The sequence below is a fragment of the Diabrotica virgifera genome, chromosome 8 (genome assembly GCF_917563875.1).
Source record: "Diabrotica virgifera virgifera chromosome 8, PGI_DIABVI_V3a".
In the NCBI taxonomy this organism is placed as follows: Eukaryota; Metazoa; Arthropoda; class Insecta; order Coleoptera; family Chrysomelidae; genus Diabrotica; species Diabrotica virgifera.
The window spans coordinates 102,799,697-102,827,516 of record NC_065450.1 but is presented as its reverse complement, the minus strand read 5'-3'; the positions used below and the strand labels follow the sequence as shown (position 1 = coordinate 102,827,516).

At 32.4% G+C, this 27,820-nt stretch overlaps 2 protein-coding genes across 2 annotated transcripts in view; one reads left to right on the top strand and one right to left on the bottom strand.

The window, feature by feature from the left end:
• Window positions 1-27,820, bottom strand: part of LOC114333307 (zinc finger protein 782-like) — a 476,554-nt gene that overhangs the window by 3,749 nt on the left and 444,985 nt on the right. The gene's annotated exons all lie outside the window — the stretch shown is intronic.
• Window positions 1-27,820, top strand: part of LOC114333308 (novel acetylcholine receptor chaperone) — a 70,633-nt gene that overhangs the window by 1,999 nt on the left and 40,814 nt on the right. The window contains exon 2 of the mRNA XM_028283168.2: window positions 3,917-4,055. Within this exon, the coding sequence (XP_028138969.1) occupies window positions 3,917-4,055 (139 nt within the window). The remainder of the gene's footprint in view (window positions 1-3,916; window positions 4,056-27,820) is intronic.

Here is a 27,820-nt window from a genome sequence, read left to right as displayed (position 1 = left end):
TAGTTTTGATTCATTTTCTATCACTTGTAGTTACTCAAAACTTATGTAAAATTGAAGAATATACTATTTTCTATCTTGAAATGGTATTCCCATGCAACTACAATGAGTAGAAATTACGAATTTGAAAGCCTAAATAATTGCTGACAAAGCTATGGCGCGCTATTCATCTGTTCATGCAGCTTTGGATTTTCAAATGCAAATTTGGTGTGGAATTTTCTTACCGAATACCACGCGAAGTCAAATTAATATCCGGAAATTTTTTTTTGATCATGAATATTTTTAGAAAATTTCCCTCGTCTGCGACTCGGGAAATTTTCAAAATATTCATGATCTCAAAAAAATTTCCGGAAATAATTTGACCTCTAGTGGTATTACTAGTGAAAATTTCATTATTGTACTTGAGCTTAGGTTGGGGATAAAATCACTCCTTCTCGGGGATGAAAAAACATACGTTCAAATGGATAAATTGACTAATTCTAAGCAACTTTTATTCTATAGAGTTTATTTAAAGTTAAAAGCCAATACTTATCGAATTATTTGCGAGTGTAAATGTTTATTTTTCAACAAAAAAAAATATGTTTTTCGGCGTTTTTTCGCAAATAACTCAAAAATTAAGTATTTTATCGAAAAAAATATTCTTAGAAAAAATGGAGCTAAAAAAAGGTGTATTTATGAAGTCTATGGATCTAGTAGAGGTAGCTCATGAAAGGTTCATGAAAAAGTAATAGGTTCTTATTCGTCAAATTCCAAATCGAATATTTCAACGTAAAGTAACCAAAAAATGAAGTTTCGGGGAAACACATCAAAACTTTTCAGTTTTTCAAAAAAGCTTTATTTTTAGTTGTTATAAGAGTTTCTAACATCAAAACTAATCGAGTTAGCTTAAAATAAAGTAGGTCCTTAAATTAATCGTTACCGCTTTACAATTTATTTTATAGATAGGCAGGTATATTTTTCATATATGTAAGTTTAACCTGTTCGCAATACTTTTTTATTGAAAAAATTTGGTTTTATAGTAAAACATTTGAAAAAAATACTTTTTAAAGAATTTTTAAAATTTTCAGTAGTAATTACACGAGAGCTCTAAAATTATCGATTTGTATCCCGAGTGACACTTGGACAGTTTTAATTTCACGACGCGAAGGGGAGTGAAATTATGTCAAAGTGTCACGAGGGCAAAAAAATCGATAACTTTTAAGAAGTCGAGTGTAATTTGATAAGATTATTTAATGAATAAAACTATTTTTAAATAATTTTAACTAATATTTTATTGATATCTTCGCCTGAATATTTGCTAAACCTGTTCCTGGTGTTCTGTTTGACAAGTTGTAAAACTTGAATTGTCATTAATGTCACTGAATGTTCATTTTTTCGTAGCAACGAAGGGCATCTGACGTAATACTTACGACGGGAAATTATCAGCACTAATTGCACAAGAGCTCTAAAATTATCGAATTTTTCCCGAGTGACACTTTGACAGTTTTAATTTCACGACCCGAAGGGGAGTGTTTTAATAAGGGGAGTGAAATTATGTCAAAGTGTCACGAGGGCAACAATTCGATAATAATTTTAGAGATCGAGTGCAATTTGCTGCGATTATTTCATGAATAAAACTGTTCAAAACCAAAATTTTATTGTAATTTATTTATGTAAGTACAAATTAGTACAATTAAACACGCAGTTGTTATAAATATTTGACGGTTGAAAGTGAAAGTCATCAATTTTATTACTTTTAAAACATTAATTCTCATTAATGTCACTGAATGTATTTTTTCGTAGCAACGAAGGGCATCTGACGTAATAAACTTGACGACGGGATATTATCAAAAATTATCACTTTAATTTTTATTTCTGTAGCTTTCCATTGGTCCGAATCTCCTATGAATGAAATAATCGCTGTAACTTTTAGTTCTGTAGCTTTCTATTGGTCAGAATCTATATGATTGAAAAAATCAGTAGTAATTGCATAAGAGCTCTAAAATTATCCAATTTTTCCCGAGTGACACTTTGACAGTTTTGAGTGACGACCCGAAGGGGAGTGAAATTATGTCAAAGTGTCACGAGGGCAACAATTCGATAATAATTTTAGAGATCGAGTTCTTTTTGTTACGATTATTTCATGAATAAAACTGTTCAAAACCAATATTTTACTGTAATTTATTTATGAAAGTACAAATTAGTACAATTAAACACACAGTTGTTATAAATATTTGACGGTTGAAAGTCATCACTTTTATAACTTTTAAAACATTAATTGTCATTAATGTCACTGAATGTATTTTTTCGTAGCAACGAAGGGAATCTGACATAATATACTTGACGACGGGATATTATCAAAAATTTTTATTTCTGTAGCTTTCTATTGGTCAGAATCTTCTATGAATGAAATAATCAACATAACTTAAAAAGTATTAGTGACTCGAACAATCTCGAAGTATTTTTTGAATATTTTGAATGTTTTTGTTTTTCTGTAAGCCAGAAATTGGTTAAGACATGGCTGTTCAAGGTTTGCATACACTTGTGATTAATGATTCGTTCAAGCTATTTAAACTACAATCCTTTAAAAAATAAGGGTTAAAAAATAATCTAAGTGATTCTATTGACCTTAAAAAGACTCACGAAGAGGGGTGGGGAGTAAATTTAAAATTTTAAATACGAACCCCGCGATATTGAACCCCGCGAAATGAACATCAGATCGAAAAACTGCAAAATATACGTACTAATTTTTTTTTGAAAAATCTATCGAATGGCACCAAACACGACCCCCCACGGAGTTGGGGTGGGGGGTTACTTTAAAATCTTAAATAGGAGCCTCTAATTTTTATTGCAGATTTGGATTCTTTACGTAAAAATAAGCAACTTTTATTCGAGACATTTTTTAGAAATATGGATAGATGGCGCTATAATCGGAAAAAACGATTGTTTGAAATGGAAAATTAAATTAAAAAATAGAAAGTCCCCCACTTAATTGAAAACTTTACTTAACTTTTTTTGGTTTTATAATCTACTCTTCACAACCCAATCTGTCCCCATAACGCTCGAGTGACTGCAAATTTAGCATACTTTCCTCCCCTACTATTAAGATATACATAATCTGCTAGATAATCTACTTTTCATGAACTGCAAGTCTGCTTCTACTACGTCTACAGACTTCATAAATACACCATTTTTTTGCTAAGCATACTTTTCTCGACAAAATATCTACTTTTTGAGTTATTTGCGAAAAGCCTTCTGAATGCGTGTTTTTTTGTTGACAAATTAACATTTTCACTCCAAAATAACTTGAAAAGTATTGACTTAGTGAAAAAACGCTATAGTTGCTTAGAATTATGTAGTCGATTTATCTATTCCGGACTTATCTTGAACGCCTGTTTTTCACCCCCCAACCGAAGGGGGGCTTTCACCCCCCAAGGTAAGAAGAACCTTTCACGGTAAGAGGAACCTAAATCCAAATTTTCTAGCAAATCCGTAGTGACTAGGAAAATTACACTCCAAAATGGTCTATCATATTAAGGATAGCTGTGAACATATTTGATAAAAAATGTTTCATTCGGTAAACTGATGGGTGGTAAACTAATATGGTCATATTGTTAAATGAGAACAAAATTAAAAGTACTATTACGAGCAAAGCATCCAAGTAATCCAATTCCAACTAAGAAACGGATAAAAAAGAAATAACAAAATAAACTAAGAAGAAATTAGATATTTAACAAACGGCAAAAAAAGTTGTTAAAAGTTTCAACTTTGCTGTTACTCATCCATCTATTCCAAAAGTGGTTAAAAATTCCGAAACCTTCTAAAATCTACCAATTATTCAATCAATTTTTCAATTATACTTTTAATCCGTTTAATTCCGTTCCTTTCCAAAGATAAGATAAGATAAGATAAGATTAAAAAAGGTTTAATTTTGTTTCAGAGAAAAGAATATGTCAAATATGCAAAGGTATTTCCGCTATCTGAGATGCTAGATTTCAAAATTCCTTCAAAATGGTACCGAAGAACAGTTGGAGGGCTAGAAATGATCTGTGGTAGTGCAATGGCATTTTGGCCAAATCGTAAGTGTTCTACTTTAATAAATAAAGTTTTATTTGCAGTTAATTGAATAAACTATTAGAATAGTATATTATGCAACGAGCATTTAATGATGGTTATTATAAAGCGAGTATGAGGGATACGAAACGAGCCGTGGCGGCGAGTTTCGTATAGAGTACGAGCTTCATAATGATAATTAAATGCAAGTTGTATACACTATTTTTTCTATGATCATTCACAACAAAAAATATATTCAAATTTATTAATTTTGTAACACATTTTGTTTACACATTGAGAACTGTCAAAGCGTATGTATTTGACTTGACATTGGTCACTGCGCGGGTACCACCTTTATCGCGAATGCCATATCGCGATTCTATTGGTTAAAAATCTGTATCTTAATGAAAATCTGTATCATAATGAAGTTCATTATAAGTTCATTATAAGACATCATAATTGATATATTATTAGGGGTCCGGACAAATAATCCCCGGACAAATAATCCCGGACAAAAAATCCCCACAAATTATCCCTGGACAAAAAATCCCCGGACAAAAAATCCCCGGACAAATAATCCCCGGACAAAAAATCCCCACAAAAAATCCCGGACAAATAATCCCCACAAATTTTTTTGGACAAAATATCCCCACAAAAAATCCCGGACAAAAAATCCCCAAAAATATTTGCTGCCGAATAGTTACCTAAAAGTTTTCCCGAAATTTTAACAAATTTCGAATTCCAATTCCATGTTGAAAACTTCAAATTTTCCATGACAAAATAGTGTGATTTTTTTCAAAAGTCGTGGAAAATATGGGGAATGAGCTAAGGCCCCGTTTTCATGTCAGGCGCTACATACATTTTACTGAAGACCGTTCACATGCTAACGCGCGTTTTAGGTAATTAAGACGCGCGTTGGCATGTGAACGGTCTCAACTAAAATGTATGTAGTTGTAATCGCTCGTTATCAAAATGCGCGGGCCAGTCATGAAAACGGGGCCTTAGCTCATTCCCCATATTTTCCACGATTTCATATATAAACAACTAAAGTTAACAAAAATATAAAACAAATAAAGTTTTCAGTATGGAATTGGAATTCGAAACTTGTTAAAATTTTAGGAAAACTTTTAGAGAACTCTTCGACAGCAAATATTTCTTGGGGATTTTTTGTCCGGGATTTTTTGTGGGGATATTTTGTCCAAAAAAATTTGTGGGGATTATTTGTCCGGGATTTTTTGTGGGGATTTTTTGTCCGGGGATTATTTGTCCGGGGATATTTTGTCCGGGGATTTTTTGTCCAGGTATAATTTGTGGGGATTTTTTGTCCGGGATTATTTGTCCGGGGATTATTTGTCCTAGCTTAGTATGAGAATAGAAAAAATAATATACCATTAGCTTTTTATTATGAAATAGAAATCAAAGATAAACTATAGTCCTTTTCATGACCATTTTTCAGTGCCTAACAGTTTTTCGATTTCTCTCTAACGTATTAAATTGTGTGACAGAAAAAAAGGCGCGTCGGTGATTACAGACATTTATAACATTTCTTCTAGTTATTCTAGTTGTCGATAGATGGCGCCATAATCAAAAAATAATTATTTATTAAATAAAATAATAATATTATCAATATAATCTGTACAATTTATAAGACTATACAAATCAAAGAAAATACCATTTTATAAATGCAGTAGACACAATTGATTTGTTTTTATTCCAAATTGAAAATAAAATGTGACAACTGTCAGATTTAACTAAAATGTCATGTTAGAATAAATGTCATAAATGTGTATTATCACGGACTTACCTTTTTTTCTACAATTTGTGACGCACTTAAAAATGGTCATGAAAAGGAGAATACCTCAGAAATAAGCAGGACCCAGACTTGGAAGAGATATCACAGACAATATTTTCACACTAAAGCAGTCTTGGAAAAAATTACGAAGAGTAAACGTAAGAGATCTGGTAAAAGAGGCAAAAGAGGCATATGGCAACGTTCCTATTTCACAAATGTTGAACGATATAAAAAAATGAGAAGTGAGCAGTGATGAAATATGCGACTTATAATAAGAAAAATAGGTGCTACTATAGGATGCGGTCTACTGTCGCTTTTCTACTATAGTTTGTAGTCTACCGAGGGATGCGGTTTATAAGCTGTATTATATTACAATGCCGACAAAAAAATCTTCGCAAGTGAATAAAACACACCATCATCATCATCATCATCATGAATCAGCCAATCGCGTCAACTGTTGGGCATAGGCCTTCCTCTGTTCTTTCCAGTGTTCTCTACACTGTACCGCTACTGGCTGTAGCCAGTTTCCCGCTACTCTTTTTATATCGTCGGTCCATCTAGTCGGTGGTCGTCCTCGGTTTCTTTTATAGTTTCTGGGCCTCCATTCCATGATTCGTCCTGTCCACCGTCAATAAAACACATAAATCGTAAGAATTATTATTTTAATTTTACAAATTAATACTTAATAATAACTTAATTAGTCATATCAATTTGCTATTTTAATTGGGAATAAGCCCATTTTGTGGCTAATTCCCAATTAAATAGGTAAATTGATATGACAAAGTAATAATTTGTAAAATTAAAATAATTCTTCTAACCTATGCGTTTTATTCACTTTGTAAAGATTGTTTTTGTCGGTACTGTATACATATGCGGCTAATCACCATAATCTTTTCTCAGAAGGGTTTGCAGACAATAATGAAAGGCATCTTTATAGGCGGAATGTATATTGCCAAGTACTAATAAACATTTATACTATGTACTTCTATTTAGGAATATACAATAAACTTAATGCAAAGTTAGTTTCTTTACTATTATGCAATTAACACCTTTATCTTTTCCCAGGGTATGCGCAAATATCATTCTCTCTTTTCAAATAAAATGGCCTGGTAGATTTACAAAAATTAGTTAAGTCTTGGCTATTTTCATTTTACATTTATTTTGCTCCAAATGTTTATTACTTGTGAATAAATCTTTTTTTCTACAAGAGTTTTCTTGCATTTCATTATTTTGTGCAAATCCTTCTGGTAGATCAGACCCTCGAGGTAGACCGCATACTACAGTAGTACCGAAAAAGACAAGGGTGTAGAAGAATGCAAAAAATTAGAAGTGAGTTTCAATAAGAAGCGCACTAGTGATAAAATTAGGAAAAAATAAAGAATTGTAGAACAGTCATAGAAACCGTATTCTCTCTTATTTGCCAAGTAGACCAGGGCGCATCTGTAAAAATATTAGTACATTTGGACGTTGGGAGGTGACTCAAATTTTTTTGCAGAAATTGCTTCAAAATAAATCAAATAATAATATTTGAGTTATCCTCCCTCTCAAAAAGGTCCGGAACATTGTTTAAATAATCAAAATGTCAAAAAATTAAGGGGAAAATTCGATTTTTTTCTTGGTTTGTTGATTATAACTTTAAAAGTATTCATTTCCGAGAAAAGTTGTACTGACATAAAAGTTGCGTAATTAAATTTCCTATAATACAGAATTGGTTAAAAATTTAAAAAATAGTCACCCTTGTTGCAAAATAGCAATAATTGTGAAAAAAACATACAAAAACAAGTATTCGCATTTTACGTATTTCAACCATTTATGCTACACTTAGGACCTTCATATTTCACTCTGAAAAACTTTATGATACAGTAAAACAATATTGTAAATTTCATTAAGATCGGTTTAATAGATTTTGCAAAATAAATTTTGCAATCCAGCTTTCGTAAAAAAAATTCATTTTTTCAAAATGCTACAAGACTGAAAATAAAGCAGATAGCAAGTTGAAAATTTTTTTGCGTATAGAAGTGTACTGTACCTTTCATTTGCAATTTTGAAAAATTAAAATCGATTAACACCACGGCGTCAGGAATTTTTTTAAATAAACATTAATTATTGGTGCTACGCGCAGGACAGCGGATAGTTTGCTCTGATTGGGCATTCCAATGACCTTTGATAATGATTGATACATTTTAATTTATATCACATTTCGATATAAATAAATAAATTTGTTTATTGCAAAATAAAAACTCTATCTACTCTATCCTTTGAAATAACACTTTTATTAGCAAAAACTTTCTTTGTTCATATATTTTAACTTAAATAATAAAAGTTAATTATTTTTAAACATATGCAATTGTTTAAACAATATTTCACAAACAATAATAAAATTAGTTTGATTTTTGTGGAATTAAAATATTAAAATACAACAAAATATAGAGTAAGAAAATAATATATTAGATAAAGATTGGAAGAAATTTTGGTGGAAATCAACTTGTGTGAATCGAACACCGCTGTCCTGCGCGCAGCACCAACAATTATTGTTTATTTCAAAAATTTTCTGACGCCGTGGTAATTAATCGATTTTAATTTTAAAAATTGCAAATGAAAGGTACAGTACACTTATATAAGCAAAAAAATTTCAACTTGCTATCTGCTTTATTTTCAGTCCTGTAACATTTTGAAAAAATGAATTTTGTTTGCGAAAGCTGGATTGCAAAATTTATTTTGCCAAATCTATTGAACCGATCTTAATGAAAATTACAGTATTATATTACTGTATCATAAAGTTTTTCTGGGTGAAATATGAAGGTCCTAAGTGTAGCATAAATGGTTGAAAAACGTAAAATGCGAATACTTGTTTTTGTATGGTTTTTTCGCAATTATTGCTATTTTGCAACTAGGGTGACTATTTTTTAAATTTTTAACCAATTCTATATTGTAGGAAATTTAATTACGCAACTTTTATGTCAGTACAACTTTCCTCGGAAATGAATACTTTTAAAGTTATAATCAAAAAACGAAGAAAAAATTCGAATTTTTCCTTCAATTTTTGACATTTTGATTATTTAAACAATGTTCCGGACCTTTTTGAGAGGGAGGATAACTCAAATATTATTATTTGATTTATTTTCAAGCAATCTCTGCAAAAAATTTGAGTCACCTCTCAACGTCCATCTCAAAACAGATGCGCCCTGGACTAAAGCGATAATCAGAAGAGAAACTTACCTGCAAAAATATAGCTGAAAGTATCACATTTTATTGTTGAGGTGTGAGACGTTTATTTATTAATTTATTATGCTCTACAAGCCTTGTAGGCCTAGGGGTTTACAAGTTTACAACTTCAGTTGTACAATTTTAGATAATACACATGACAGTATATACTAATGTCTTATATATAATTTTATTTAATTTCTATATAAAAATTGCTGCACTACGGTTCTCCACTGTATCCTATTTTTCGTCTTCTCTTTCCAGTCTGTAATTTCCATATATATTCCTGAAATTTTTCGTGCCATCTTTTTCTTGGTGTACCTCGTCTCCTTGTAGTCTTCCCAACTGGTCTTCTTAGCAGTACCTTCTTTGCAAATCTTGCCCTCTCCATTCTCTCGACATGACCTGCCCACCTAAGTCCTTGTGCCTTTGTGTATCTTGTTATACTTGATTTTTTGTAAAGCATCCATAATTCTTGATTGGTTCTTATTTGCCAACCATCTTTCGTGTTTTTTCTTCCGAAAATAGCTTTTCTATAATTTCTCCTTCTGTTTTATTTAGCACCCAGGTCTGACATCCATAGGTGACTGTTGCTCTTATTACGGTTTTGTATAGTCTGGTTTTCGTCTTTCTCGATTCGTACTTTGACTTAATAATTTTCTTAAACTGCCGACCTTTCGGTTACCTCTTGCTATCTTGTGCTTTATTTCATTTTGCTCGTGTCCTTTTTCGTCTATTATGAGACCTAGATATGTAAAGTGCTTTAATCTTTTAAATTTATACTCTTTTCCATCAAACGCTGTTAACTTTAGCATATCTTCAGGTTCTCTTTTTGTGTTTCCTAGAACCATAAATTTCGTTTTTTTCTTCATTAATTTCTAGGCCGAATTTTTCTGCTTCTCTCACTAATCTACTTATAATTCTCTTGAATTCAATGTAGAATTGTAAATATTTTACTTTAATTTTTAGGACTCCTGTATATAATTTTTCTTAATTATTATTACGAAAACGAAATAAAAGTCTCACGCATAAGAACACATGTGCGGATTTGCTTGGGGATCGGGAATCGGAGTTAGCTGAGACGCAAGACAAACATAAGTAGCCGCCTTGACTAATTTTATTGGTTTTCGTTTATTGGAAAAATTCGGTACATACTTTGATCCAATTTTAATAGGTTAAAACGGAAAAGGGAGATTAGATATAAGAGAATTTGTTTTAGCGTAGGGATGCGAGAGGCAGTCGATTTTGAGATTCTGAGGAAAGACATTGTATTTGGCAATAATCGAAGGGACGAAGTTTAATACGTACTTATATATTGACAAGCCGGTCATATATTAAGTAGATAATCGCGATTATTTCAAAGACAGTTTCTTTTGTGAGAACTCGTAAAATTTTAGTCGCAATTACACAACCACTTTTACATTTCGTCAATTTAATAGTATCTATAATTTAGTCATCTATTTTATTAATTAAAACTGTTAAACATCACACGGACTTTTATTACGATTGTCTTTAACGAATCCCTACATTTTTGAGGCTCAACCTGGATCTAAGAAAGACAATTTCGTCGTAAAGTTCGCGAAATACCGTAAAGTGACGTGTAATTTAAAAAATCTGCTCAAGTGACGTGACGTAATTTTTGGAAACTGTTTATGACTGTTTGTGAAACGTGGAAACTGTTGGTGACTTTCGGACTTTTTGAACTATTGGTGACTTTCGGACTTTGGAAACTGTTGGTGAATTGTTGTGTTGGTGGAGTAGCAGGCTAGTACAGTGTAGACGACGCTGTTTAGGCAAATACGACGGCTGTTTGGGCAGTGACGACGACGACGACGAGACGCAATCATAGCAAGCAGTATTACCAAGGAGAAATCAGGTGTGTTTGCTCCAATATTTTAAAAGTAGTCAAAAGTAGACACTTTGTTCTGGGTCCCCAGAGTAGAAACCTGACCAAAGATTTTTTTTTCGAGGAACTGTGAACTGGAATTTTGACGATAAACAGTGAATGTTGAGAAAGAACTATTATAAATTATTTAACGATTAACTTTTTTTTTGTTTTTCATTGTTTTTTGTTCATCTGTTTTAATAAATCATAACTTTGTTACTATTTGTAGTGAATATTGACAATTTTGAAGTAAAAGCGACTACAATTCTACTGTTCACATTAATACAATTTGTATACGGGAAAAATAATCTAACTTTTTAGTTAAAAGATAATCTAACTTTTTATTTTTTTATTATATACCTTTTTAAAATGCAGTCTAAACAAACTCTTAACGATTTTCCAAAAATTAGTTTAAATCTTAGAAATTCGGCATTAAGTGCTGTTAAGGCGTTGCATACGGTGATAAAGGGTTGCCACGACAAACTAGGAAGAACTTGCGAAATTTTACAAATTTTGCGTGGGATAAAGAATCCGAGGAATATTCTACAAAATTAGACGACGTGAAAAATAAACTAAGTATGCCGTACTTAGTAGCAGTTTGCAATGTTTTGGATCTGAACTACGCTGGTTCAGAGGACGACGTGATTGAACGTATTTGTTCATTTTTGAACGACTTCAATTTTGAAGACGAGAATGACGATGAAGACGAAGACGCTAGCGATGATGACGGTGATAAAGACGTTTATCACAAGGAAAACGGTAAAGACGTTACCGAAGACGATGGCTATAATTAGGATAACGACGCAAATAGTGTTAAAGACGCTTATCACGAGGAAGAAGGTAAAGACGTTACCGACGACGATAATAATAATGACGATATGGAAGATCAAAGGACGACGGATTTATATACGAGGAATAGATCAAAATCAAACAAAATGACGAGAGGTAGACTGAATGATTCATTTGCCTTAACTTTTAGAGACGTAGAAGACAGTATAAGAACTTTCGACGGAAACGACGATTATCCCATAGGAAAATGGATCGCTGATTTTGAAGAAATTTCCAATCTGATGGGATGGAATGATTTGCAAATGCTAATTTTTGCTAAAGGATCTCTAAAAGGAATAGCTAAACTGTATATACAGTCAGAGAAATGAGTTCATAGCTGGAAGCTCCTGAAGAAAAGACTGACAACAGAGTTTGAGAACAAAATAAGTAGTGCCGAAATACACAAAATGTTGATGAATATAAAGAAGGAACACGGTGAAAGCGCACAGGAGTATGTACTAAAAATGAGAGAAATCGGTAGCAGAGGAAACATCGAAAATGAAGTCATAATGCAATATATAATTGAGGGAATTATGGACGACCCTGCTAATAAAGTAATACTTTATGGTGCCAAAAATTTCGGTGACTTTAAAGAGAAGATTAAACTGTACGAGTTAATTAAAAAACGGACGACGCAAAAATCAGTTAAAACCGAGACGCATAAAAAGACGTGGACGAACGAGTAAGTAAGACGAGATGAAAGAAGAGCGCCTCAAAGTAGGAATAAAAAGGAAGAAAAATGTTTCAATTGTGGAAGTCAGGGACACAGATCGAAAGATTGCCCTGACAAAGCCAAGGAAGTGAAATGTTTTCAGTGCCATCAGTTTGGACATATCTCTTCTAGATGCAATGACAGAGAAGAGGAACCATCAACTTCTGGACATGTAAATGTTATTAAATTGGGGTATAAAAACTCGGTAACATTGAAGGTTGGAAAATTATCACTACGTGCATTATTGGATACAGGAAGTGACATCAGTTCAGTAAGAAAGGATATTTTTGAAAAATATTTTGATGACGTGATTCTTTCACAAAACGTATTAGATTTAAGTGGATTAGGAGGTACGAGAGTTAAAACTTTAGGTTCATTTAATAAAATGGTAGAAATTCAAGGAGAGGATTTTAATATTTTGTTTCATGTTATTCCAAGAGCAGCACTAGACGTGGAAATTATTATCGGAAACAATATACTGAGAAAAGCGGAGGTTACAATAACCAAAGACGGAATAATTTTATCTAAAAAAAGAGTAGATACTTTTATAAGGATTACAATAATTAGCGAGACGACAGTCAATAATGATTTTCAGCTGAACCATACAGAAGATACAAAAATAAAGACGGATATAGAGGAATTCGAAGACTATTGCGAAAGTGAAGATATAAAATATGTAAAAATTGCAACAGGCGTACCAAGAGGCAATGGATAAGTAGAACGCATCAATAGAACGTTAATCCCAGTATTAACTAAACTCAGTCTTGAGGAACCGACGAAGTGGTATAAACATATTCATAAGTCGCAACAGTTCTTTAATGCAACTTATCAAAGAAGAATAAATTCGACGCCGTTTGAAGTACTGTTCGGAACGAAGATGAAGAACAAAGAAGATCTGAGGATGAAGAAGTTCATAGAACAGGAGATAATTAAACAATTTAATAAATATAGAGAGATGCTGAGAAACGAGAGTCGATGTCAGTTTGGATTAAGTAATAGGCCTACGGTATTTCAAGGGATTATTTGGAGCCATATAATATATAGAGAACCGCCGATTAATCAACCTGTGTTAGAGATTTATCAAGAAGAGATAGAAACATTGCATGCAGACGCCAGCATTTATGGATATGGAGCGTGTCTTTTACAAAGATCGTAAAACCATAATAAACTTCACCCAGTTTATTACATTAGCAAGAAATCAACTCCAGCCGAGGAAAAATATATGAGTTATGAGCTAGAAGATGAGCTAGAAGTATAATTCAAGCGGTGAAAAAATTTCGTTTTTTTTACTCGGAAGCAAATTTAAAAAATATACAGATTGTTTCGCATTTACGAAGACGAGGTGTAGAAAGGAGTTAACTATCAGAGTTGTCAGATGGTCATTAATACTGGAAGATTGTCGATACGAGCTGAAACACAGAAAGAGAACAAGGATGGCACATATGTAGACAAGTTAAGTTTATACCCGATATGGTAATAAACGGGTACTGAGTATATATGAAGACATGGACACATAAGTACACGGAATTCGGGTCGAATTCGAGCAGGATGGCCGAATGTAGAATTGTAAATATTTTACCTTAATTTTTAAGACTCCTGTATATAATTTTTCTTAATTATGTATTATTACAAAAACGAAATAAGAGTCTCACGCATAAGAACACATGTGCGGATTAGCTTGGGGATCGGGAATCGGAGTTAGCTGAGACGCAAGATAAACATAAGTATCCGCCTTGACTAATTTTATTGGTTTTCGTTTATTGGAAAAAGTCGGTACATACTTTGATCCAATTTTAATAGGTTAAAACGGAAAAAGGAGATTAGATATAAAAGAATTTGTTTTATCGTAGGGATGCGAGAGGCAGTCGATTTTGAGATTCGGAGGAAAGACATTGTATTTGGCAATAATCGAAGGGACAAAGTTTAAGACGTACTTATATATTGACAAGCCGGTTATATATTAAGTAGATAAACGCGATTATTTCAAAGACAGTTTCTTTTGTGAGAACTCGTAAAATTGTAGTCGCAATTACACAAACACTTTTACATTTCGTCAATTTAATAGTATCTATAATTTAGTCATCTATTTTATTAATTAAAACTATTAAACATCACACGGACTTTTATTACGATTGTCTTTAACGAATCCTTACATTAATTTCTAAGCCGAATTTTTCTACTTCTCTTACTAATCTACTTTCTTTAACTCGTTATTCGTTTTTGCTAGCAGCGTAAAGTTGTCGGCGTAGGCCAAGCATTGATGCTCGATACGCTATATCGTTTCTTGAGTTTCCATTCTGCTGTTCCTTACAATTATTTCCAAAATCAGAATAAATAACACTCTCGATAGTCATCTTATCTAAGTCCTTTTTTAACTACAAACTCTTCAGATTTGTGACTGTTCTACACTATTTCGTTGCTTGTGTTATTTAAAGTAATTCTTATTAGCTTGATTAGTTTTTCTGATATTTTCAGTTGACTTACTGCTTCGTACTTTTTTCTATCAATTTTATCATAAGCCTGTTTAGTATGGGCCATTCCACGAACATACGCCTGTTTTGGATTACTTCGACAACGAATATTTTACTGTGCAAAATAAGAAGAACGAAAGTAAATTGCAAATTACATTGTTGTTTATTGGAATAATTATTAGCGCCATTTACTTTCGTACTTCTTATGTTGCACAGTAAAATATTCGTTGTAGAAGTAATCCAAAACAGGCGTATGTTCGTGGAATGGCCCATATCTATAAATAATAGCGTATACAAAAGGTAAACCGTTAAATGTTTTATGTTAAATATTTGTTCTGTCGTCTATCTGTTATTTCTAAAGCCTGCTTGGTATTCTTCTATTAGTTTCTCTGTGTATACCTCTAATCTTTCTCTCACAATCCTAGCAAATATACTATAATAGCACACGTCCAGCAGAGCAGCACCCCTGTAATTTTGCACCATCCTTGCATCCCCTTTTTCATGTAATGAGATTATTCAGGCTCTGGTCCACTCTTCAGGCATCTATTGTTCTCTCCATATCTATCAGTTCATACACCTTTTCCTGTAGTTGTCTTTCCTTTTTTGACCTAAACTTTTATTGTTTTTCAGTTTGCTTACAAGGTTTAGATATCTGCGAATAGATATAACCAGTTACAGAGATGTCGAAGACGGAGTACGACAACAAAGCTTAAAAGCAAGTAAAGCGGAGGGATCTCTTAATGACACAATCTGGAAGAACAAACACCTAAGACAAGACACAAAAGCAAGAATCTATAAAGCAGCAATTAGACCTATATTGACATACACGGCGGAGACAAGACCTGACACATCTAAAACGAGACTACTACTAGAAACAACAGAGATGAAAATACTTCGACGAATATCAGGGAAAAGTCTGTTGGATAGGGAGAGCAGCGAAAACATAAGAAGATCATGCAATGTAGAAGACATTAATGGATGGGTGACAAATAGGAAACAGGAGTGGAACGAACACATTAGTAGAATGGCAGAGGATAGGATAGTACGAATAACACGAAATAAGTCACCAAATGGACGGAGTAGTATTGGCAGACCAAGAAAAAGATGGTGTGATAATTTAAACAATGTAGGAGCCTTATATTGAAGAAGAAACAGGCATTAAAGCCTACATACAATAAGGAAGAAGAAGAAGTTTGCTTACAACTCTTTGCACTTCGTCTTTGGTTGGTTCGGCTATGCTTATATTTGCTTCCTCTGTTCTGTCTTTGTTCTCTTCCTGAATCAATTCCTGTCTTCAATCACCGTTTAGTAATGTTTCAAAATACAGTTTCCATTCTTTCATAACTTTTCCGGCTCACTCTCTCCTTCTTTTGTCTTTATGTGGCTTGTTTTATTTTGGTACCCTTTTTCTACTTTCTTTACCTCTTGATAAAATTATCTTATTTCATTGTTTTTAAATTTTTCTTCTATCTCTTGCCACTTTTTTTTTCACTAAAGTCTCTCTTTTCCTTCCTGCACCTTTTCTTTAACTGTTTTTATACATGGTTATACACTCCACTGTTTTTATTATTAGGATTGGTCAACATAGGTATTCTTACCTTTTCTTCTTTTCTGAGAGCTCTGCACACTCCCTATCAAAGTCTCAAAGCTACTTAGTTCTTGTCTAGTTTCTAATTATGTGTATCAATTTTCTACTTACTTCTTCTTTAATGTGTTTTATTTGTTTCCATCTTACTTCTACACCTGTGGCTTCATTATTTGTTTCCAAAAACAATTTTTCTATTTCTTCTTGATACTTTTGCCTGGTTGTTTCTTTATTCAGTTCAGTTCTCCTGTGTGCAACGTTACCAATAAAAACCAATTTATGACGACGAAATATATACGTTGTTTAAGATGAAAAAATACAGTGGACCTAATTTAAACTGTCCGAAATTAACAAATACTTAACGAAATAAAACTACATCAAAATATAAGTAAATAAGAACATACAGAAAATACCACTGATACGTTTTGTACACGTAAGACGATGGCAGAACAAAGATAGTTTTAAAAATATTAATATTAATATAAGGGAGGACGCTCTCTGAGAAGTTGACGTGTTATTACTACGGTAAATGTGATTAATTCGATGATTATACATAATTACCAGTTATTATACATAATCACCACTAAACTTGGTACATGTGATAAATTCTCCAATATTTACCAAATTAACCGTTTTATAATTCGCAACTCGTGTTGGCGAATGTGATAAATATCTTGATCGATTGAGCCAGTAGAATACATCGCAGTTTTTTGAGTAGTTACTATTAAGGATAGTTTTTCGTTAAACACTATGATATGAGAGGTTGCTAATAACAATACATGTACATATTTTAATGAGGGACTGACATGTTTTGTGAAATGAAAGACATACGTAGACAATTTTATTATTAGAACCATTAAAAATTATTTTGTACGAGTTCTAATAACAAAATTGTCTACTTATGTCTTTCATTTCACAAGACTTGTGAGTCCCTTATTCATATATATTGTTATTCGTAACCTCTCATATCATAGTGTTCAACGACAAACTTTACTATCCAATTATGACTAGTAATTATTTATTCAAAAAACTGCGCTACTAGCTCAATCGGTCAATACGTTTATCATATCCGGCTTTACAAATTGGGAATTATATAAACTTCAATTCAATAAATATTGAAGAATCTATCGGAAGCTGGAACAAATAATCCCTGGACAAATAATCTCAGACAAAAAATCCCCAAAAATTATCCCTGGACAAAAAATCCCCAGACAAAAAATCCCCACAAAAAATCCCCACAAATAATCCCCACAAATAATACCCGGACAAATATTCGCCAGACAAAAAATCCCCACAAAAAATCCCGGATAAATAATCCCCACAAATATTTTTGGACAAAATATCCCCACAAAAAATCCCGGACAAAAAATCCCCAAGAAATATTTGCTGCCGAATAGTTCTCTAAATGATTTTCCATGAATTCAATGGACGCAAATGTTTTTCAGCCTCAGTGCATGAGAGTTATAGCATCGCCAGGAAACCTGTTTTCGGCACGAAAAGAATGATTAGCATTCAAAATTAAGCATTCATTTTAATTTCGAATAAAATTGTGAGTTTTTCTCACTCTGCTTTGAATAACTCTGTTCAAAACATTGCCTATTCGTGATCATAACTGCTGGTCCTGAAAACGATAATCTTGATTGTAATGCAAAAAAATGTTCCTTTTTGTAAATTTAACGACATCATCATCAATGACGTTATAACTCTTCGAGAGTCTTTACCGCGTTTACTATTGCCTTCCATGTTTGTCGGTTCTGTGCCACTATTTCCCATTGTCTCACTCCCACTTTCTCCAGATCTTCTCTGACTGCACCTTTCCATCTTTTTCTAGGCCGTCCTACAGACATAGCTGCTCGGGGACGGGGAGAGGCCAGAGAGGTCAGTTTGATTTTGGATAAATTTTTAGTTTAAAGTTTTTTTTATGAATGCACACTGATCCTCAATTATGTTTTTACGGATATCGACTAGTAATACATATAAATTTGTTCCCAAAAGCACTAAGAAAAGTCAAAATAATCGAAAAGCTTTGTATAACTTTCCTCGCGATGCGTGGTTCTGGAATTGGAATTGAAATTAGTGGAAATTCCAATTGTTTTGATACATACAAAATCTTGTACTGATATTATTATCTGCTCTCATGTACTGAAGCTGAAAAACATTTGCGTCGATTGCATTCACGGAAAAACTTTTTGGGAGCTATTCGGCAGCAAATATTTCTTAGGGATTTTTTGTCCAGGATTTTTGTGGGGATATTTTGTCCAAAAGAATTTGTGGGGATTATTTGTCCGGAATTTTTTGTGGGGATTTTTTGTCCGGGGATTATTTGTGGGGATTATTTGTGGGGATTTTTGTGGGGATTTTTTGTCTGGGGACTTTTTGTCCAGGGATAATTTGTGGGGATTTTTGTCTGGGATTATTTGTCCGGACCCCGGATAGGGAGCCAGAGGTGTAAGCTATTTAACGTGAATAGTTGCATCATCAATATTTTAACACAGCTGTACCCTACTAATAAATGCATACAGATAAATACATAAATAAATATTATATTTATGTGTTAGGAAGCTAATTACTACACATTTGCAAAGATATACAGAATAAAAGAAAAAATTGCGCTGAAATATTCAGTCATTTATATGATGCTATTGCTTACATTTATTCATTTATTTGTAAAACCTCATGTTGATTATTTAGCTTAAAGAAAGTTTATAAATACAGCTTTACCATGAATTAATTACCCACTAAATATATTTAAAAAATAGTCTTAACACAAATATTTAAATTGGAGGTAACATTTAATAGTTGATTATAGCTTAACATTGCAACGTTACAAATTTGGTGGCGATTAAATTTAAAACAAACATAATAAAATTATTAAATAGCCAATTTTCAAATAAAATAAATTTCGTAAATGCCTCTGTGCTCCGTAAAAGTTTGTGCAGTATATAGAAATATACAATACAGTGCTAGTCAAAAGTCCCCCCCTCGTATCTTTTGAACGGTTATACTTATAATAGTGAAATTTGGAGGGAGGAAATAAACGGATTCTCAACTAGTCATGACAGCTGGCGTAATAGTGACAGATGACTTTACAGCGCCACTGTGACAGATAATTTTAAATGGGACCTTATGGCAAGTAATACCTCGTTTGGAAGGTATTGAAAATACCTATTCAGTCATACTAATTTTGTTTAAGTTTAAGCTCATTTTGATGAATAAATGAAATAAATATACAATTGTAATTTCGCATTTACTTAATAAAAATTCAAATTGCCGCCTATGGTTACTTGTCAAAAATGTTGACGTTGACGTAAAAACTACTAGAGAACTGAAAAACGCCAACTTTTTTGACAAAAAAACCATAGGCGGACATTTGATTTTTTTTTTAAATTAAATGCGAAACTACAACGTTATATTAAATTATTTAATTTATTCACCAAAATCAAAATCAATTTGATATTTCGAATACCTTTTAAACGAGGTATCACTTGTATATATTTTAAAATATCACAACTATTACCCATTTAAAAGTATCGGTCACAGTGGCTCTGTAACGTCATCTGTCACTATTACGTCACCTGTTATGACTAGTTGAGAAGCCTACGTCCGTTTATTTGCTCCCTCCAAATATCACTATCATAACAATAACCGTTCAGAAAATACGAGAGGGGGAGAACTTTTGACTAGCACTGTATTTTGGATTTAAAGATATTAATATTTTCGGTGGGAATAAGCCACAATTTTACTTTAAAATTAAATTTACTTGACGTTTCCATTTCCACGGAAATTTGAAATTTAACAAATTTTGTTTTGTTGCTAGATAAAAAATTCTCCTAATAATGTAATTTTATCTGATTCATTCATATAGACAATTTAGCATTTTAAAGTAGATGACTTTAAACTTATATTGCCAACATGTTGCGTCCCCGGGACGAAATGTGGTATGTGTCTTTAAAAAGACAACTTGCAATGATGACAGTAACATTCTCCTGTTGTGATACTATCTCGACATGGTAAAGTAAGTACTTAGTACTTGATCTTATGTTTAGTTTACTTTCAAAATTAACTCCAAACTTTTATTTTATTTTTATGTGTATGTTATTTTAAAATATAAATGATATGTATTTTAGATAATAATATTTGATTGACTTACTAAACCTGGTAATTTGTTTATATTGATTTCCTGCTTTAATTTCGTATGGGATCACTAACAGCAGAATTTTACTGTCATTATTGCATGTGGTTGTATTTTTAAAGGCAAATCACATATCTACCATGATTTTTCTGGCGGATATTCTTTAGTCATATGCGTAATAAAGTTGACTTCATGCAATCGAATGAACTACCTTTCAATAAAGTCACCCCAGAAGTGCAGCTCATAACAATATCATATTAAAGTCATCTAATTTAAAATGTATAATTATTATATGTCTGAATTTTCATTATGAATGAGTCAGATAAAATTAAAGTATTAGAAGAATTGTTTACCAAGCAACACAAACAAAATTTGATTTATTTATTATTATATTGATTATTATTTATTAATGTTTTGTATTTTGACAACGACTTCCGAAGTGGAAATCAAAAGTCAAATAAACTTAATTTTAAAATAAAATTTTGGCTTATTCCCATCAAAAATTCTAAATTGCATTAAGATGCCACAAGAAAATAGCTTCAAAACAAAATTTAAAGATATAGGAAATATTGAAGATCTATACAGGGTGTTTGGTAAAGAATGGGCCATAGCTTAACCTCAGGTTCCTGAGGTTAAAATAGACCGATTTAAGCTAACTTACCTTAGTACAAAGTTTATAATAACCGAGATACAGGGTGTCAAAGTTAAACTTTTTTTTATTTATTATTGAATATTTCCTGACAGGTATGAGATAACAACATGAAATTTGGTATGTAAGGGTTTTTTGGGTCGAGAAAACTAAATTCTCTACCAAAAATTATGTATTGCCCAGAGGGCGCCACATACGCCTTTCAGCACTCATTTATTACGTTCATTTTTTTTATCCCTCACTCTGTATAATTTTGACATTAAAATTTTTATTCTCATATTAGTTTTACTTAAAATAGGTATACTTTTTTCATCTCCCTAAACTCAACCGTTTTCGAGATAAACGCATTTTAAATCTGCGATACACCATCATTTTTAGCATATCATTGTAGTTACACCCGAAAAATAACTTAAAACCATAATAAGTGTGCCAGTTCTCAAATTTATGTCATTGCATCGCAAATTCCATTTGAAGAAATTTACGATACATTTTTGGATAATTTTATGGTTTTAAGTTATTTTTCGGGTGTAACTACAATGATATTATGCTAAAAATGATGGTGTATCGCAGATTTAAAATGCGTTTATCTCGAAAACGGTTGAGTTTAGTGAGATAAAAGAAGTACACCTTTTTTAAGTAAAACTAATAGGAAAATAAAAATTTTAATGTCAAAATTATACAGAGTGGGGGATAAAAAAAATTGAACGTAATAAATGAGTGCTGAAAGGCGTATGTGGCGCCCTCTGGGCAATGTATAATTTTTGGTAGTGAATTTAGTTTTCTCGACCCAAAAAACCTCCACATACCAAATTTCATGTTGTTATCTCATACCTGTCAGGAAATATTCAATAATAAATAAAAAAAAAGTTTAACTTTGGCACCCTGTATCTCGGTTATTATAAACTTTGTACTAAGGTAAGTTAGCTTAAATCGGCCTATTTTAACCTCAGGAACCTGAGGTGAGCTATGGCCCATTCTTTACCAAACACCCTGTATATATTTTTTTCTTCTTCTTCTTCCTCTTCTTCTTCCTCTTCTTCTTCTTCTTCTTCCTCTTCTTCTTCTTCTTCTTATTCTTCTTCTTCTTCTTCTTCTTCTTCTTCTTCTTCTTCTTCTTCTTCTTCTTCTTCTTCTTCTTCTTCTTCTTCTTCTTCTTCTTCTTCTTCGGAGAATCCTTATGCCTTTCAGCGTGAGATTCAGCGTCAGCGATTATTTTAATGTTTATTGCTTATCCGTTTCTCCTGCTTTCCGCATTTCTCCTGAACGCATTACTCTCATTTCTTCAATCGACCTTAGTCTTTTTTTCAAATTTCGTTTATTTTATCTATCCAGTTTTTCCTTGGTCTGCCTTTTCTGAGGTTAAAAGAGCAAAAGAGCCAGGATTGAACAACGATGTCGTGAAATGGATGAACTACAAAGAAGACATGATTAGTTCAATATACACCAAAAACTTAAAAATGGAAAATAATCCTGGACTGGACTCTCGATTCTTATAAATGAGACAAATGCAAAATGGACGAACTACATAAAAGAACTCTTCCTTAATACGAAGACACCACTTAATACTATAAAATATACCAATATTGGTATATTTTAAAAGTGGAAGTAGAAAAAACCCTCAAACAAAGCAAAGAAGGGAAAGCCGGCCCTTATCAAATATCATTCGACTTTAAATGACCAGAACCTATCAAAACTAAGAAACATGTAGATTTGTCTAGATTTATCTACCAAAAAAATCTAATACATCATCCTGCAAAGACTTAAGACTAATTAGTGTTATGAGTCACAATCTCAAACTGCTTCTCAAGATAAGTCCTAATGTAATTAAACAGAAATGCAAAGAAACAGACAATTCGATTTCAGAGAAGGATTAGGAACAAGAAAAGCTTTTGTAACAAAAATACTACTTTGCAGTAGTATTTGTTGAACTAAAATGATAAGATGAAATGAATGAAGGAAGGGTGATGAACTGATAATGGAAGTATGGAGAGACAGAGGCAAACTGAATAGAGTTGGCTAGCTATAGATGCAAGAGAGCAACTTGACACTCAAGGATGGATACGGCTCGTTTGCATGCCTGTCGAAGAACAGTAGCTCAACCTAAAGAGAGATGATGACTAGAAAAAGGGAAATCTTTTAAGATAAAAATATATGTTCAGAAAATAAATTAGATAAATATAATAATATAATAAAAATAGAAGAATATAGGAGATAAATAAAATAGACTGAATTATGGGCGCCAGAAGTTGGAATGGACCAAACTTCCAGGTATCTTACACTGCTGTTAAATAGTAAATATATTAAATTCAAAAATGGGAAAAAAAAATAATTGATATACAAAACAAATAAATATTTATTAAATATAACTACTTAGATTTTTGACAACCTCTGAGTTAGAAAAATACAAACTATGTAACTCTAAAATGACAATGGGAAATAATTACCTATAGTAATATAAATATAATCTATAGTTACATTAGTAATGGAGTAGCTCTTATATGGAGCATACCCCCAACTTACATATACTAGGTTAAATAACAACCTTCACCAAATAATTGTACGATTGCAATACGTACAGCAACGTTAAACCCTATAGAACTAATGAACCAGAATATAATTAAGGGAGGATTATTCACAATGAATAATTTCCGTAACTCTCAAAGAGTTAAATAGGCACTAGCCTCATTAAGGTGAACCTACGGTCTACTTGATATATAAAAATCAGTTGCTTCGACACGTAGTCACTAAAAAATATAACAAGTAAAATGGATAGCTATTCAAAGGGAATAGCGTCCAAAGATATAATTAGAAATTGATTAAATGAATTTAAGTAAAGTTAAGCAAATAAGTTAAATAATTATGATTGACTAAAGAAAGATTAAAGTTATATGAATAAGTTAATAAATTAAGCAAATTAAGAGGACAAAGTATATAATTTTAAATTGATAAGTGGAGACAAGCAAGGTTAGTACTAAAAATATAAAGTTAATTAAGTAAATAAATGGTACAAGTAAATTTCAGGTAATATATAAAGGTAAAGAGAATCTCATATGGGGAAAAGATGATCTGAGCTCAAACCTCTTTGACCAGAGAGTTTACTGGTTTGGGGAACACTATCAACTATTATAGATATATAAAAACAATATGCAACTTAAATATTGAAACAAAATATGTGCGATAAACTATAAAACTTAATCATCAAAATAAATGTCCCGAGTCTTATACAAAAAATGAATGTGGTGTAATAGTGGAAGTGACAATCACTAGCAGATACTAAGTGTCCCAAAACAAACCCTAAATGGTCCCCGAGAGTGTCCTTGCTACGGATTCCAAAATCCCTGGTAGGCGAATTAGCACAGGGATGGTGCTAGCTTGTACCAATTAATATACCGATGCCCTTCTGGGGTGCAGAGGGCAGGATACAAAGTAGGTATGTGGGAGGTTCTCCAGGCTGGTCTCCAAATGACCTGGCTTGGCGTAGAACGGTTGCTCCCAGTTGTGAGGGGAGCTGACGGACTGGTTACAGTTTAAGATTTCCCCCAAGTGGCTAAAAACAAACATGTCCCGTTTTAGTTTCAATGTCAGAATCTAAGGAAAGGTCAAAGAGCCAGAGGAAAAGAAATGAGATATCTTTTTTTCAGAATGAACAACAAAAAGATCATTAGCAAAAACAATGATGGATTTGACCTTGATTCACATTACACACATTAATTTGGGATTTAACTTTAAATTCAATATTTAATACAGAATATGATTTTTATCTGAAAAATATGTCTATAAAGGGTATTTTTTTTATTATTAAAAATGGTATGGGATAATGTAATGTGTTGTAAATTTTAAGAAAAATACTGGCTTTTGGAACGAATTTAAGGTGGCTAGAATACACACCATCTAATAGAATAGAGAATAATGAATGTAATCTGTAAAATTTGAATTCAATATTATGAGGTTGACATAACCACACAAATCAAATGATATAATTTACAGGATATGTGACAAGATAATCTTCATCTGAGTGTATATTTTCGAACTATGGATATAATTAAAGATACTAAATTCAAAGAACAACTTCGATTCATACATTTACAGAAATAAATTCAATAGGAATTTAATATGACATGAGAGCGGCCATATTCGTTCCTTTTTCTCAAACTTTTTTTAAGAGTAAAAAAATTTACCGGATGACATGACTTCCAATTCCTCCGGGATCTCCCAAAACTTAGTCTCCTAGCTTCTCCAAAGCACCACCAATAATTTGCCACTAAATATCACTTATAAAAGCTTGAAACTATTGTATTAAAATTTCCGTCCTTTTCAATCAGTCATCCGCCACTTTTCCGTTCTAGCGTACCAAGCGAAGTGTCAATTATTTCCCGTCGTTAGACGAGGAGCCTCACAGAACGAAACTCACATGACAGCGAATGGTGTCTAATACCAACTGAAGTACTTGTGCCAACTAATAGTTAAGTATGACGTCAGTCAAAGATTTATTTTAGTTAGATCTTATTATTTTTAAGTATAATTTAATGACAAACCGTTATTAAAATTTAAATAAAATAACTATAAAGATAATTAAAGTTAACGGACTGTTATATTCCCCTTCTACTCGGAGAAAAAAAATTTTAAGCAAAAATTTTTTTTTTTTTTTTTTTAATTCAAAATATTAATAACCAAGTGGTAATAATCTATCATTCTACGTTGACCCGCAAGATTACAAGTAACCACAAATTAGGGATCAGGGAAAGAAGGATGATTACTACACCAAAACTATGAATCGGAAAAGATGACTCGAAGTCATATTAAAATGTCATCGACATTTTGTCTGCAAACCAAAACATAAGCTAAATAATGTACTAAAGTTCATAATGACAAATAAATGTCGAATTGGCACTAAGTCCAAAATTGAACTATCCATGGACATCAAATTTAAAAAGGGTATATCCAAGGACGAACAACCAGGCAAAGGTATGAGCCAATTCGCACCATAAACCAAATAAATATACTAAAGTAAGACAAAAGAAATCAACAACTGAAATAAGTGAAGAATGGAACACTTCATCCAAAATTGAACTACCAATGGACACCAGATTCGTAATAGCATATCCAGAGAAGAACAATCAGGAATATTTATGGAACAATTCTCACCAGTGCCAAATAATACAAATAGTAAGCATATCAAAGTTATCCAAAAACTCATTAATCAAAATAAATGTGGAATCGGACACTTAATCCAAAGTCGGACTATCAATGGACACCAGATTCATAAAGCATATCCACAGAAGGACGACCAGGAAGATTTATGGACCAATTCACACCAATACTAAATCACATAAATTAATTAGGCCTATGTACAACCACAACCGGCAATACGAGCCTATACAACCAAATAAACAAAATAAGTGAGGACTCGGACGCTTTATCCAAAATCGGACTATCAATGGACACCAGATTTATAGGAGCATATCCAAAGAAGAACGATCAGGAAGATTTGTGTACCAATTCTCACTAATACTAAATAAATTAAATTAGGTCCATCGACTCAAGTAAGTCGTTGACTAACTAAAATTGGTCCGTGCTGTTGTTCACTAGCTATAGCTATAGCTGATAACGTACCAATTGTAATAAAAAAAAAATCTAAAAGGTGAACTGACAAGGTCTATGACACCATGATAAATGATAGAAAAAAAATATGACAAGAACGAGCAACCAATTTGGAATAAAACTGTAGATTCATACGTTCTCGCATACATAGAATTATCCAGGAAATATTCCTGAATCTCAACAACAAACTAATGCCTCAGGAAAGAAGAGGAAATCTACTAAAATAAGCAATTCATTTGTCCAAACACCTCAAATACTAAAAGGAACCTACTACCTATGAAGTACGGGACATAATGTAAACTAAATATTCCCTATCAAATGCTAAAAAATGTAACTGGAATGATTGGAATAATTACACAAGGATGGTCAGGACATGTGGCCAACATTTCCTGACCAGAAATATTTTGATGAATAAACATCTGCGTACTCTGCTATGAAAACATAGGTTACGAAATCGGATAGCAGTGATCAGTTGCTGAATTTCGAACCCACGCATTCACTAGGTTACCTAGGAACCCAAATTACAGAGCATTGGCAGACTAGTTCTTAAGAAGAAATCCATACATACATCAGAATTCCAAACTAATTCCAGAATCATACTGTGTAGGGCATAAGGATATAAATTATTATAAAGTATTTAGGATATCTGTGACAAATGTTGATAAAGTAAACCAATATAAAATTAAGAACCACCCCATCTTTCCAATATGGCAAATCTAATAACAAGATAATAAAAGATACATATAAAAAAAAATAGTATGTAGTCAAATATCAAAAATACAACACACAACCTGAGATAAGTAGTGTATAATATTCTTAGTTCCATAGTTCCATACCAAATATCAATATTAAACCAACGTACTTGCATGAGCTTACATATTCAAATATATAAATATACAATAATCAACAACCCTTCTATGCTAAGGGGGTAG